This window comes from Limulus polyphemus, unplaced genomic scaffold (assembly GCF_000517525.1).
Source record: "Limulus polyphemus unplaced genomic scaffold, Limulus_polyphemus-2.1.2 Scaffold23, whole genome shotgun sequence".
Lineage (NCBI taxonomy): Eukaryota > Metazoa > Arthropoda > Merostomata > Xiphosura > Limulidae > Limulus > Limulus polyphemus.
This window is the reverse complement of record NW_013665633.1, coordinates 1528948-1541838: the sequence shown is the minus strand read 5'-3', so window position 1 is coordinate 1541838 and position 12891 is coordinate 1528948. Positions and strand designations below refer to the sequence as shown.

The following is a 12891-nucleotide window of genomic DNA, read 5'->3' as shown; positions in this document are numbered from 1 at the left end:
TTGTACAATAATCCATCATTCTAATTAATAGAAAAAATAGAAATACACCACTTTGAAAAGTCAAGTTCCTTCGCAATTTGTCTTATTATTAAATATATATACATATATATTTCTTAGATCTTGTTTAAATTTATTTTGAACATATACACTGATTATCCAAATTTGTTTACTCTTCCAGGTTTTTCCTCATTAACACTATTTCTATTTAACATGAGTTAAATCATTTTCGTAATTTTTCTGAATAACATTTGCTTCGCTAGAGGTCTCAGTAAACATTTGAGGATGATGTGGGTAAGATTGGGTCTATTTGTTTGTTAGCGTTTGAAGAGGTATGTAGTGCGTCAATCTAAATCTAACGTTTAACTTAGTGAAATCCATTTCTATATTTTTTCTTGAATGAAAAAGGTTGTCCAATTAATGTGGAAGACTCAACAACTCTATTATACTGAACGTATGTAAGTTTATTTTTAACGAATTATCTGAGGGAAATTGTTTCTTACGTGCGAATGTTTGTTGTCGTTGAAATTGCTCTGTTGAATGATTGATAGATTATTGGTACCCTAAGACTGAAGTCTGTTATAAAACTCACTCCTAGTATATATTGCTTACAGATTTGCTCTCCACGTTCACACTGAGAGCGAAGGCCAAAGCACGAAACCAAATATTAACACACAGCTCGAACATGAAAACGAAATTTCCGTACAACTTCGAAGTAGTCGCTACTACCTCCATTGGGCGACTTTTAGCGACATCTCGCGGTTTCTTGACATAATGCTGATATTAAATATTATTGTCATTTTACCAATGAATACAGTTAACTTTTTCGGAAGATATACTAATGTCTTTATTGCATGTTTAATTTATCATTATATTTATTCAAGCATAAAAAACACGATAGGAATCCCAAAATATTTGTTTTATTTATCGGCGTTTAATTAAGTTAACTTTAGGAACTGAGAGATGTCGCTAAAAGCAGCCCGATGCTTGGTTTAGCATTGGACCTCTTTGGGAAATTTCCGGTCGAGCTAGTTATATATTTGAGATAAGGACCAAAAGTAGATAATTAAAGGAAGTGTTTCATTATTTAAAACTTAAGAAACTCTTTTATTATTAGGTACACAGAGTGTAATAACTATGGTTACAACGTTTCACCAGACCTAACGTCATCAATTTTAAGTAAAACACAGTTGTTACTTGTACGTAATGATGCGTTGTAACCATAATTTTATTTTTATACTCTATTATCTGATACAGTGATAGTAAGTAAGTTTTGAGCTAAGGACCATTTGATCCTTCAAAGCTATCTTTGCACACCCATCACTGAGGAAAAAAAAGAAAAATTAAAAGAAAACCTCTGCTTTTTATTAAATTTGATATGATGCCTTTCAAATAAATGAATAAGTCGTTATCCTAAGATGGAGACAAAAACTGTACACAATACTCTTTAACTTTCAACCAGTGAGTTGTAACTTGTATATGGAGATAATTATCTCATGAACTCAGTCAATATGTCTAGTAATAATGGTAATATATCCTAAAATTGTATTATTTTTACTGCTAATGCTAACAACAGAGCAGTTTTGATAACTTCATAAGTGACTCATCTATCGCCATGTCATGATCTTTTCCTTCACTGCTTCAGTAGCAATGTTGAGTTGGTTCCCATCCATTTTATTATTGAATGTGTGAGCTGAACTGTGATAACAAAAATGCACTTATTATAATTAAACATCATTTGCAAGTATATCTCCAGCTTAACACTAACAGTGATCCTGTAGTACCTCAGCTGTCTCAATATAATTAGAAATACCCAATAGTTCAATTTCATCACTAACTTTAACTAATCATGCCCTTATCAGTATCATTAATATAAAGAGGAAAAGCAAAGACTCAAATCCTGTCCCTTGAGGTATACCACTAGTACCAGAGATCCAGTTTGACTAGACTCCATTAACATTAATATTAACTTTTAGCCTTCTTTCATCTAGTCAATCTACATTCCAATAAACTAGTCTTGTGACTACTGCTGTGACTTTTTTAGCTATTTTTCTGTGTGACTTCTTATTATAAGCCTTCTAAAAATCCAAATCCACACACACTTTGTCATTCATATATTAGATTTAATTTAACAAAGAGAAAAAAGTTTTATGTTATAAAGTTAGTCTTGTACATAAATAATTGAATTTGTTGGTGATACTAAAATGTTGGAAGAAAAAAATTCCAGTTGAGAAGTTTCTTTTAGCCAGAAAGTCCTTGACAGATGAGTTTTAATATTGAGATTGCAAATTATTCACTTGCCATTAGTGTGTTGAAATTTGGAAAGGATTCGATTCTTGTATAAGAGAAACATTGACATGGTAGAAAAAGAAGAATTTAAGTTCTGTTGATAAAACCCAAGCATCCACTTTAGCTGTAGTGAAAAAAAGCAATTGATATTTTTGGTTTTATTTTTAGAAAATTTGTATTTTAAATGCAAGTACATGATGCTGAAGCTTTGTGCAAAGTTCAAGAAGTCTCATTTAGAACAGAGAATGCAGTTTTAAACCCCCTTATTAACTCTGGAAAGCATAACATCTTGGTAAGAGTGTGAAAATAAGCTATTAGAATAATTCTTTGTTTAAGCAATGAGGAGAGGATTTGAGTTTGAGACTTGTTCTTTTGGGAGTGCCGAAGAATTAGAGGGGGATTGATTCAGGCATACAAAATTGTTGCAGGTTGGATAATCTTTCTGTGGACATATTTGGATAGTGGAATGAAAAGTGGAATATAAGAGGTAATAAGTAGGCTTAAGATCTTAAATTGTGCTGTTAGTGTAAATTATTTTAAAATTGTGTTGGTTAGGTATGCTGATGTGAAGGGATATACTTAAATTTAAAATATCAATTATTGTTTTTAAGATAAGACTTAAAGAAAAGAGGTGACTTCAATGGGGCTGAATAGCATTCTTTTACTTTGGGTTTTTCTATGTTCTTTTAAAAAGGTTGTAAAAAATAATGATTATTTGATAATTGTTATTTCTTAAATCAAATATTGCTGTTTTTTTTTAAAATCAGAATTGTGATTCAGGATTTTATTAAGCTTAGCATAGTAGAAAACATAATTTTTGATTGGTCATGTGTAGTCTTGACAATTAAGTAAGTTGTATCTGCATCATGGTGTAAAGAATCTTTTACAGTGTCAACAAAGTAAGTAGGATGTATTGCCAGATATTATACTATTTATGACACTCATTATTAGAATGTATATATTTCACTGTCCACAACTGCGCTGAGATACCACACTCAGTTATATTTTTTTTTTTTCTAGAGTGTGATTATTCTAAATATTTTATGTACAATATATTTACATCATGAATATGTATATAAAGTTATTTATCTAATTAGTGCCATTTTTACTGATGGATATGAGGCTAAGACATTCACAATGCATAATACAAATTTGAGAATTTAGTAGAAACTATATATTGATGTTTTATGATTTATGTAAAAGGTTTCTGTTTTTAATTTTTTGTTATTTTTACAGAAAGAACATGCTCATCATGAAGAAGTTTTCAGCATTCAGGTTTTCAGAATGTGGTGGAACATTGACTATGCATATGCTGAAATTAATGATTTCAATAGGGTTAGTTTTCATTGTGTTATGTGATGTGTTTGGAGCTGTTATGGGTGAGAAGTCAGAAGAAGAAAAATTTAACATACACAGTCCTGATTCACAACTAGACCCTGAAAATGCAGTGAAATTTGATTATCCAGATGGATTAAATGAGGTAAATTACAGTTGGATTTGTATTAGTGTAGTAGTATTGTGAAGCTAAATTACAGACCTTGGAGAATTGGATAGTGGATTCATATTCCAGAATGTGTTAGGGCCATGTAATTATTGAAATTCAGACATGATCGGGAAGAGAGAGAGTGTGTTAATATTTAGTAAAAAAAAAATGTTATTAGAGATGTATAGGGTATCTAAAGTACTTTTGTTAAACTACCAATTTTTTTATACGATTCTAACTTTAGAGCTAATTTGTGATTTAATGAGCATCCTATTGCATGACTGTGATAGCTCAAAATAAAATAATGAATAGAGCTGGCTTATTAGTGGAATTGGCTCATTGTTGGGCTCATTAATTAATTACATTCAACTAATTGATTAATGTCATGAGATGGTTTAAAAAACAGGAAAAAAAACATTGATTATTCTAACATGAATTGATAGAATTAAAGTATATTGCTATAAATTGAGTTTTGATACTCAGGATGGGCAGAGCATTGAACTTTTATGATGAACAATAAACAAAATATTTAAATTACTGGGATTATTGTAAGAATTGAAAATAATAATAATCAGAATCCCTAATTTTGATTACTTGATTATTTTCTTGAAATTAATCAATTTAACTATAATTTTGATTACTGGATAGTTGGAATATTTAAAAACAGTGGTAACCGGAAACACCTACTAGTTGACGATTTTTGTGACATTAATCAATTTAATTGTAATTTCTATTAATTGATTATTTTGTGTGACATTAATCAATATTCCTAGGTAACTGACTAATTGTGTTAATTTTCCAGCTATATAATGAATAGGTACAGTTGAAATTTGAAAAAATTAAGAACTTCTAAAGTGGTATGCTTTTCTCTCCAATCCAGTTTAAAATTATGTATATTTTTGAATCAACCATTCTGAGGTTTTAGGTGTGTTTCTTTTTTCTGTTATATTGTTGATTTTTAAAGAATCTCACTTTTGTATCAATGCTTAGCCATACACAACTAGATTTATTTCTTCATACAAATAACTCATTGGAACTTGCTGTGCCCACATTCTAAATCCATACTTTATATGTTTTCATATGCTATAATGATGATAAAAATTGATGTAAAGTGAAATATATTATTTATTACAATATCTGAATGTATTAGGAATAGCATATGTTACATATTACAATTTATCCCAGACGAGTCTCCAATTTATTACATAATGTATTATAATTTAGAATAGCCTGAAACTGAGTTAAATGATAATTTACACATAGAAATTAAATAAATGTCTATATATCCAATTTATGATACTTGCCAACAAGATTGATACACACAGTTTGTTTTTAATACAAATATATTTTAATACACAAACAATAACACAATTTATAATAACAGTTATTACAAATATTGATCAATGTACAAAAGTTTTACAAACGTACAAAAATATTTAGTCCTCTATCTTTTCAAAAGCAGATTGAAATGTTTCAGACCACTTGAATTTTTTATTTTTCTTTCATTAGGTTTGTTAATGGTACAGTTATGTCAGCAAAATTTTTAAATAACTTCCTGTAATAACCAGCCATTCCCAAAAATCTCATCAAACTTTTCTTGTTGGTAGGAGTTGAATAGTTCACAATACAATGAACTTTCACATGACTGAAGGGTTCTTTGAAAGCTTGGATAGGTTTCAAAGGAACAACAGGAATTTTCTGGTTAAGTTCTCTGACCAACTGACTGGTATGACAAGTTTCACAAAACTGAGTCTTACCTAATTTTTGCCAAAAGAAATGTCTCATAATTTTCTCACATGTCTTGTTGACATCTAAATGACCTCCCATGGGGAGTTCATGGGCAGTTTTCAATATTTCACAACCATATGCTATGGGAACAACTATTTGATAAACAATAGCCCAGTCCTCTGAAGCTGGTACATCTGGTGGTCTCCATTTCCTCATAAACACACCATTTTTGAAAAAATAACCATTTGGAACTTTCTCCAGTTCATCTTTTGGGAGTGCATATTTAAATAGTGAAGAGATCTGCAGATCTTTTTTCTTGTTCAGTGATCAGTTTACTTTTAATAAATGGAACTTCACTAGGTGAATCAGATCCCTCACGTCCATCGTTGTCACTCACCGAGGAATCATCAGTAGGACAATTATCCACAAGATCCTTGTCGGATCCAAGAAATGTATGAGACAAATCTATAATATTGTCCTCTAAATCCATGTCTATCATTTGTTTTTGGCTTAATTTCTTAACCTGAGTCCGAGTCACAGCACACGAGGGAAACACATCGAGATTGTCCTCAACGACAACATCATCCTTAGATGAAACAGTGATTGACTCACTAACCATTTTAGGTTCTGCAACAACTTTTCCTCGAGCCAAATTGTTTCCCAACAATAATGATACACCCTTAATTGGCAGAGTAGGTTTTACTCTAACCATAACTGGTCCCGAAACTAGGTCTGATGCTAAATAAATGTGATGAAGAGGAACATTAACAAAGCCACCCTCAATACCTTGAGCAATAACAGCCTCACCAGTGGCAGAATGTAAAGGCAATATACCTTCTAACAACAATGATTAAATCATCCCAGCATGATGTAGAATACGTATGGGTATAGGATTGCCAGTGTTATTTGTCAAAGACACAACTAACAGACACAAAAGGTCTAAATTACTCCCTGATTACATCAGCCTTTATATCAGTGGCCAAATCAACAACATTGGGTGATCTGGTGAAACTACGTCCATATGTGGACACAAATACTGGGTGTTGTCTCCTTTTCCTTTTCAAACAGGGTGTGCTGACATGCACACCCTTCAATGGATGCTGTGATCAGTGTAACCTTGCCAGGGATCTCTTGGACTCCATTATCCAGCTCCCTCCTTACTTTTCGTAATGGGTTTTCCATGGTCACCTATTGCACAGTCTCCAGTGTCAGCATTCCTCTGGACTGCTTAACAAGCTTCTTCCCCTTCTTTAAGTGGAGTATTGGAGTCCTTACCATTTACCAGTTCCTTTCCATGGACCATGGAGGCTTCCTCCTGAATGTGCTCAATCCTATTCAGTAGAGAGTAGGGTGGTGGTGTTCTGCCGGTGTACATGGTGTTGATCCTCCCACTGATTCATAAATTGGAGTAGATCCACCAAAATGCAGTTCATCCTTCCGGATGGGACCCCTCATCCTACCATCACCTGGATGTCGATTCCCAGATGGTAGTTTTGGGTTAGAGCTGGAACAGCTAACATAAGATCTCACGTATGTGTTGGTCGTGAGCCCTCGTCCTACCACAAACTCAACATATTAGTTGGTTGGGGTACCCCTGGCGTACCTTCTCCATCAAGCTGAGGCTTGGAAGTTTGGTATTGTAAGGAGACAGACTGGTGGACAGGTACTCTGGTTTGCTGGGGCAATCCCAGCATACCACCTGTGGTTTGCGAATCATAAGTTCTGGTAGTGCATGGAGCTGAATCAGGAACTAGGATTCTGGTTGTTTTTGGACTTCAGTGACCTGCCACAAAGACACTTCCCTTTCTACAGTCCTTCAAATGTCTGGTTGCCGAGTGGATAGTGTTGGTTCAGGATTTGTGCACATGTGCCCTGTTTAGTCAGATGGAATGAAACCTCTTCCATCTCATAGGCTTGAGGTGAAGATGGTTGGGACCGTCATCCTACTGCAGAATGGATGATAAATACTTGAGGTTGCCTAGTTTTGACTGGGGTTAACCCACTGAGTATGGTCTGACATGGCTTAGCTATTCTACTCTGTGAGACTGATCTATTTTGTTTTCCACACCATTACTATTTTGATTGGAAACCTTGGAGTTTGTGTTGGGTGTTTAGCTGGACCAACTGACATGTCTACATTCATGGATGTGCTCATTTCTGCCCATTTATGCAACAATTACTTCCCCATTGGGTGAAGAGTATATCTGGTACAGATGTGGGGCAGTCTATCATGGGAGTGTTCCTCTCCCAACAGAGGTTACACTTCATAAACATTCTTCGGATGCTTTCCAAAGGGTGCTCATCTAGGTAATTTTTTGCACTGGTCTCTCCACCTCATCAGTAAGGGATTCTAGCTATTATGTGAGAAGAGATAAGATACTGTATCGGGAGTTAATATTTCTCTTCACTGAAAATGTTTTTCCGATAGGTACCTACTTCCCCTCACACTTCCTACCTTTCCTCATCACTTCTGCTGCTTCTTTTGTGCCTAATCTCGAAGTGAAGGATTAGGCTGAATAATATAGAGGGAATAACCTGCATCAGAAGAATGTGTTGATCTCCTATTGGTGGAGGGTCACCACATGCTTATTTGTGTGTGAAAACTCAGTAGAACCATATTGGATGTGGAGTAGGTGGAAGTTTCAAAGCTAGTGGCAAGCAAAAAAACTTTTGCATATAGAGGGCAGTGCTGAACAAGAGAAGCTATTATGTGAGAGAAATGTGTTTTCAGTGTAGGAAAATATTAACTTTGCTGTACAGTTGTGTAGCACATTTACTGTATTTATGTATCTATTTAAAGTAGCTACTTAAGTTTGCTAGTCTGTATGGGGGGGGAGGGGCTTCATTAGCATTCTGATGAGAAACTGTTAATACCAGGGTATTCAACAGAGGAAAATGCAAATTTGTCACTGTAAGTTTTACATCCTTTGAGTTGTATACTTTCTAAATATTATTGTTATAATTTCATCTTTCCACACTAGTCTTTTAATGTAAAGATTAATAACTTACTTAGGCTAAATTTATGATTTACTGCACAGCATGTATAAGTATGAACTATTAAACATTTTGTAGCCTTTGGTGAATCTTGATACACTGTACATAATGAAAATCGGAAGGATTGTAGATTGTAAAACTATAGCAGTTACAGAAAATTTAGTTTTTAGAAAGTTTTAATATTTTTAAATACATAACTCTGATTTTCTTTTGTAATATAGTACTACTTGTGAAAGAGATTGCTTGTGTGTATATTTTAGTATTTCAAAAAACAACAACAAAAGACAGTCAAATCATTACAGAATCTCTTTAATAGCTATTAAGAGTATACATATTGTATTGGATCAAAATATTATCTTGGACCAGAACTCTTGTCACACTAATTTTCTGAGACTGAAACTCTTCCATTTGAGCTAGCAAGTGAGGATCCATTCTTAAGCAGACAAACCTCCATTGTGATTGTCTTAGTGGCTCCAATTTAGGGCAAGACTTGTCCTGTTCTCAAACCCACATCATATCTCACTAACTAACATTCTCAGGCCAACAGCATATGCATACACAGAAAGTTTAATAAAATTATTCTACCTTTATGGTACACTTATAATATCAGGCCATCACCGAGTGGAGTATGAGAGACAGTTGGACATATTGTCTATTTAATTTGGGTAGCTTTCAGGAGAACAACTACTAGTAATTAGGTACCAGAGCAAGGGATCAATATGTTAAATATTCTGTTCTGACCGGTGTTTGATTCCAAAAACCTTAGCTAATGATAGACCTGAGATCAAAGTTTTCTGTATTGGCAAAATTCAAGCCTCCAAACAGACAACTTCTCATCCTAGTCACTATTGTAACTTATATGAATAAAAGTGAGATAACAAATAACACAGATTAACATTATAACAAAAGACAGTTAAGATTTATAGAAGTTACTAAACATTTATGAATTTACATTGTTTTTCTTATTCTGTGCATGATTTCAATAATTCTTGCTTTTTGTTTTTAGTCTCTTGTGAGTTTGTAGGTAGGTTAAAACATTATTGAAGAAGTTTTGTCTTTTTTGTATTGTTAATTTGTATACATGTTTATTTGCATTGGTTATTTTTATTTAATTTTTTTGAAAATTCATGTGATTGAAATTCATATTTATTGAAGTTAACTTACTGATGTACAATATTTGTTGAAATATACATTTTTCTTTACAGAAAGGTGGTGATTTTAAAAAGCCAAGCAAATTTTTGGATAAATTTGGAAAGTCTGGAGAACTAAATTTTGTCCATGCCTTTGTAGCATCAGTTTCAGTGATTGTTGTTTCTGAATTGGGAGATAAAACCTTTTTCATTGCTGCTATTATGGCAATGCGTCATCCTCGACTCACAGTATTTTTGGGTGCCATAACGGCACTAATTGTTATGACTGTTCTTTCAGGTAAAGTGTATAATTATTTCTTTATTTCTTGTAAAACATATAAACCTACTTCTTAGGGCATTATAACCCTGAAAGTGAAACCTACTTCTCAGGGCATTATAACTATGAAAGTGAAATCAACTTTGTAGTTAAAAGTAGCCTTTATAATTAAATATAAAAAATACAGTTTGAACTGACTTGTGGTTTTAATATTTATATGAATATGCATTTATAACATAGGTATATTTATCTAACTTGAGAAAGTTTTGATGTAGTATGTAACAATAACTAATCAAGGATAGTTTGTTTATAGTAAATATGTTCATACATTTTCCTATTGGTCTCGTACATCAGGAGTTATCACATTTTACTTTTAATAAAAAAAAGCATAAAAAAACCCTGCAATAAAATTGAATATTACTGTTAAACTTAGGTATACGATCTAATTACCAAGATTATAAAGAGCAAAACGACAGAACACCCTTTACTACCATACATATATATACACTTATCCATACAGCAAAAGTTTGAAATAATTAAAAGTAACTGCACATCAAAAACAAACCTTTCAACAAGTTACCATAATAACTCTTAATTGGAAAGAAATGTAAAACATGTTGAAGAATGTCTTCATTTAGGCTTCCAAAGTCCAGATCTATTAATCTAATACTCAAGATTGTTCTTCCAACTTTTTGATTCCAGCTTTCAAAGGACCACCTCAATTCAGCATGTAAATGAGGTGAGGAGGAGGGAATATATGATTAGCACATGGTAATAATAGTATTAAAAAAATGTCAACTCCAAGATACATAAGGTAAGCATGTAAGAATGTCAACTGAGGTGCATTAATACTGCATGTAAGTATGATTGTTGGTTGATGTACATGCTTGGTTATTTGCATAACCTCTATTGATTTTGAAAATTTGTAACGAAAGATTGATGGCACTCAGGTGTTCAAATAGAGACGTCATTGACACTCGAGTCGACTTAAATAGTATTAAAACTTTAGTTGTTCTGTTGTATGAATCTTGTAATCCTTTGAAGTGCCAGTCTTTTTGTTTTTCATTTTATGATAGTAATTTGTATGAAGAGAAATAAAATATGTTCATACAGATCTTTCAGATGGAAATAATACTATTTTATGGAACTAATTAGAGATAATTTACAGTAGTTTATGGAATGGTACTAACAATTGTTTTGTGGCTCTTCAATGTAAAAAAACTCAGTATTTTAAAGTAAAGAAATGATCACTGGTCAGGATATATTAGAAAAGATACAGTTCTTTCCTCAGAACAGGTTCTCTGTTGGAGTAAAAAAAGCTGCAAGAATGAATGTTTAAAGCTGTTGTTTTGGTTTTTTTATTTTTGTTCTGTAACTAGACCAGAAACACTTCTGTAACTCTGAAACCTTAGTACATAATAACCTAATGAAATTAATTTTTTTATCTGTTAAACAAAAATTAAATTGAAACAAAGGTTCTGAATAATGAAGTAAGTAAATAATTTTCTAGAATACCTTGTTAAAGTCTACTTGTACAGAATTTTTGTAAGTTTTTATTGTTGTTTTACCATAGGTTATAATAGAGGTTAAGAAATATGGTTGGAAGTGGTGACCAAAAAAAAATCTGGCAAATAGAAATACCATATTCACACACAAAGAAGCAGTAGCACATTTTTTTGAACTGACGACATTGCAACTTGCAATGTGTATTACTGAAGCTGCTCTGTAGTGTATAGGTTGTAGCTTGCAACTTGTATTATGAAACAAATGTTTAAATTTGAAATAAAATACTGTATAAAATGAAGTATGTTATTTATTAACAATTTTCTTTTATCTCGCCTGGAAATGACTGCCTTTTGTCACCAATTTTTCAATAAACCTTCATGATGTAGCAACAAACAAAACTGATTTATCAGTTTACTTTGGAGTATAAGTTGCTAAAACACAATGCTCATCTAATCAAACAACTTTTAGAGGTATGTCACTTATTGGCAGTGGCATGAAGTGATAGGGCTTGTGTGGGCAAGATTTATGCAGATCCTAATGAGCTATACCTAACGAATTGCACATCTTCCTGATTGGTGAAAATCCTTTTGAGAGACAATTTTGCTTCAATTTCTGCTGGATAGTGGAAAATTTAGGTGACTGCTAACTTCTTAGAAAATTTTGGAACCCCTTGCCATAAATAGCCATCAGTCACAGATAACTGAAGGCAAGTGGAAACTAGATGGGAATGCAAACATGTGCTTAGTAACAACATTATTGTAAGTCACAACTTTAATTGTAAGTAGCAGATTATGTGAGCACCTGTTTGTTATTTTTGAAGAAGGCTAACTATTTCAGCACACGACTGATTACTTTTTGAGGTGGTCTAAACTACAGTTATGGGTGGGTTGTGTGTGTATATTAATAAACATAATTGTTATGGTTGCAAAAATACTGTATTATGAATTAATACCAATTAAGTATTGATGTATTAAATTCAGTGTTTTTAATAACTAAAACAGTTATTTTTTTCCACATACATAAAGTTTTGTTAATATTTGGCAGAATTTGTGGCTCATTTGAAATATCAACCATTATAGCTCTAATTTTTTTGTAAAAGTAAAATAGCATTATATAAAATAAATAGATAGGGACATTATTTTGAATGAAAAATTTGTGAAATATTTTTTTTCAGTCTGCTTAAACAAATACTGAAAACTTCTAACTTAATGATAAAAAAATTAGTATTGTACGATTACAGTTATATTCAGTTATCTGTATTGCTAATGGCAGATATGTATTAGGTCATCAAGAAATTAATGTTGCTTTTTTAGATGAAAAAACCCGAACAACTTGTATATCAAAACAAAACATATACTAAATGAATTAGTCACCATTCTTATCGATGGTGCTTTTCCATCTTACAATCAGGTTGTTAATGTACCGATTAAAGAAATCACTTGGCTTTGAAGCTAAAAAAACATGTCGATGTCCTCTTTAACACCTTT

At 32.5% G+C, this 12891-nt stretch overlaps 1 protein-coding gene across 4 annotated transcripts in view; it reads left to right on the top strand.

Moving 5' to 3' along the window:
- The first annotated feature begins 300 nt into the window (after positions 1–300).
- LOC106458594 (transmembrane protein 165-like) overlaps positions 301–12891 on the top strand; it is a 25959-nt gene continuing 13368 nt past the window's right edge. The window contains exons 1-4 of one of the 4 annotated variants that reach the window (XM_022385180.1): positions 302–451; positions 2715–2773; positions 3523–3766; positions 9697–9919. In XM_022385180.1, the coding sequence (XP_022240888.1) occupies positions 3530–3766; positions 9697–9919 (460 nt within the window). In that variant the 5' untranslated portion in view covers positions 302–451; positions 2715–2773; positions 3523–3529. Of the gene's footprint in view, positions 456–2714; positions 2774–3522; positions 3767–9696; positions 9920–12891 lie in introns of all 4 variants that reach the window. The other 3 variants (XM_013918126.2, XM_022385168.1, XM_022385172.1) reach the window with 3 other exon arrangements.